Below are 1,738 nucleotides of genomic sequence, written 5' to 3'. Positions count from 1 at the left end.
GAGTTTCTAAGGATGGCTGCAGCAGCATTGGTACCGCACATGGGCTATGTTTTAATACCTAATCCAGGCATACCTTGTATGATCCCCATGGTGAAGTGAAAGGAATCGGACTGGATACTCAATGCATTGAGTGCGAAGCAGGTTTGCAAGAGTGGATAGGATGACCTACTCTTGGCTACATTTTTTGGAGATTGGGATGAAGGAGAATCATCCATGATCTCTAACACCTCAGCCATCCAAGATGTTTTGCTGGAGTACGCGGATGTCATGCCTGACAAGATGCCTACTATTTTTCCACCACAAAGATATTTTGATAATAAGATCTATCTAGAAGCTAGAGCAAGACCACTTGACAAGGCTCCTTACCAACTCTTAGGACCTAAGATGGTCGAGCTAAGGAAACAATTGGTGGAACTCATTGAGGTGGGTTACTTGCATCCATCTAGATCTCCTTATGTAGCTCTAGTTTTGTTTCAGCACAAGAAGGAAGAGACACTAAGGTTGTGTGTCAACTACAGGGCATTGAACAAGCTGACAATCAAGAAGAAGTACCCACTAGCCCTCATATAGGATAGCTTTGACTGCTTAGTGGATGCTAGAGTGTTCAGTAAGCCGGACCTCAGACAGGGCTACTATCAGATCCAAATTGCATCGGGCAATAAAGAGAAGACTACTATAACAACCAAGTATGGAATTTATGAATTCTTAGTCATGCCTTTCAGACTGACTAATGCACCCGCTACATTCAGCACTTTGATGAATGATGTATTTAGGCCATTGTTAGATAAGTGCGTAGTAGTGTATCTAGATAATATACTTGTGTAGAACCAAGATTTAGATAAGTACAAAGAATGCCTCAGGGAAGTGTTCAAACTGCTCAAAATGCATGAACTCTATGTGAAGAAGGAAAAGTGTACATTTGCGCAAGAGGAAGTATTGTTTCTTGGCCACATTGTTGGACATGGTCATATCCGCCCAGATCCAAAGAAGCTACAAACAATTCAAGATTGGGAGCCACTTCATAATGTTCACGAGGTGAGGCATTTCCTTGGCTTGGCCAACTACTACAAGAAGTTTGTTGGAGGCTATTCTATGATCGTAAGTCCCCTCATTGATTTGTTGAAGAAGGATAGAAGTTGGAAATCGGGAGTGTTGCAACAGAGTGCATTAGATGCATTGAAGGAAAAGATGACTGGGGAGCCAGTCTCACTCTTGATGGAAGTAGGAATTTCGAATGGATTTGATTTCAATAACAACACACTTGCTCTAAGTCTTTGGAAGGCTGAGAGCTCGAGCAGGAAAGGGGTGCACACTGCAAGTTGGGTTGATGATCCATAGGAAGGTGATTCCCCTTCCAACACCTACACTACCATCGTTTAGTTTAGGCATCTAAGAGGCGGCTCAGCATGTTTGTATGTGGATTTTAGGATTGAGCACCATCTTTTGGACTTAGTAGACATCTTCTCGAAGGAAGACATCTTTGACAGGTGGGAGCAATATGGATCAATCTCTTTGAGAGATATTATGATCCTTGGATATAGCAATGAGGCTTGGACTAGAGGACATCACAATGCCTTAGCTCTTTTGTTGAGCTGCTCAGAAGTCATTGGACGGTGGGACTAGATGGACTAGCCGCATGTTGCATCCGAGCCGGTATTTTGCAGACTTGCAAACTTAGCTGAGTTGCTTTCACATGAGTTTGTGAGTAAGTCTGGGTGCACTTTTCCAGACTTAACAA

General features: G+C 42.9%; 1 protein-coding gene across 1 annotated transcript; it reads left to right on the top strand.

The window, feature by feature from the left end:
* The first annotated feature begins 882 nt into the window (after positions 1–882).
* Positions 883–1,338, top strand: LOC131874264 (uncharacterized mitochondrial protein AtMg00860-like). The gene has a single exon (XM_059217553.1). The coding sequence runs from the start codon at positions 883–885 to the stop codon at positions 1,336–1,338; it is 456 nt and encodes a 151-aa protein (XP_059073536.1).
* The last annotated feature ends 400 nt before the right edge of the window (positions 1,339–1,738 follow it).

The sequence above is a fragment of the Cryptomeria japonica genome, chromosome 3 (genome assembly GCF_030272615.1).
Source record: "Cryptomeria japonica chromosome 3, Sugi_1.0, whole genome shotgun sequence".
Taxonomy (NCBI): Eukaryota; Viridiplantae; Streptophyta; class Pinopsida; order Cupressales; family Cupressaceae; genus Cryptomeria; species Cryptomeria japonica.
Note: the sequence above shows the minus strand (reverse complement) of the source record. Positions and strands in the feature narration are given on the sequence as shown.

What these genes read in the sequence shown, in the direction of transcription:
- LOC131874264 (XM_059217553.1), top strand. Translation starts at nt 883, where the DNA reads ATGCATGAACTCTATGTGAAGAAGGAAAAGTGTACATTTGCGCAAGAG.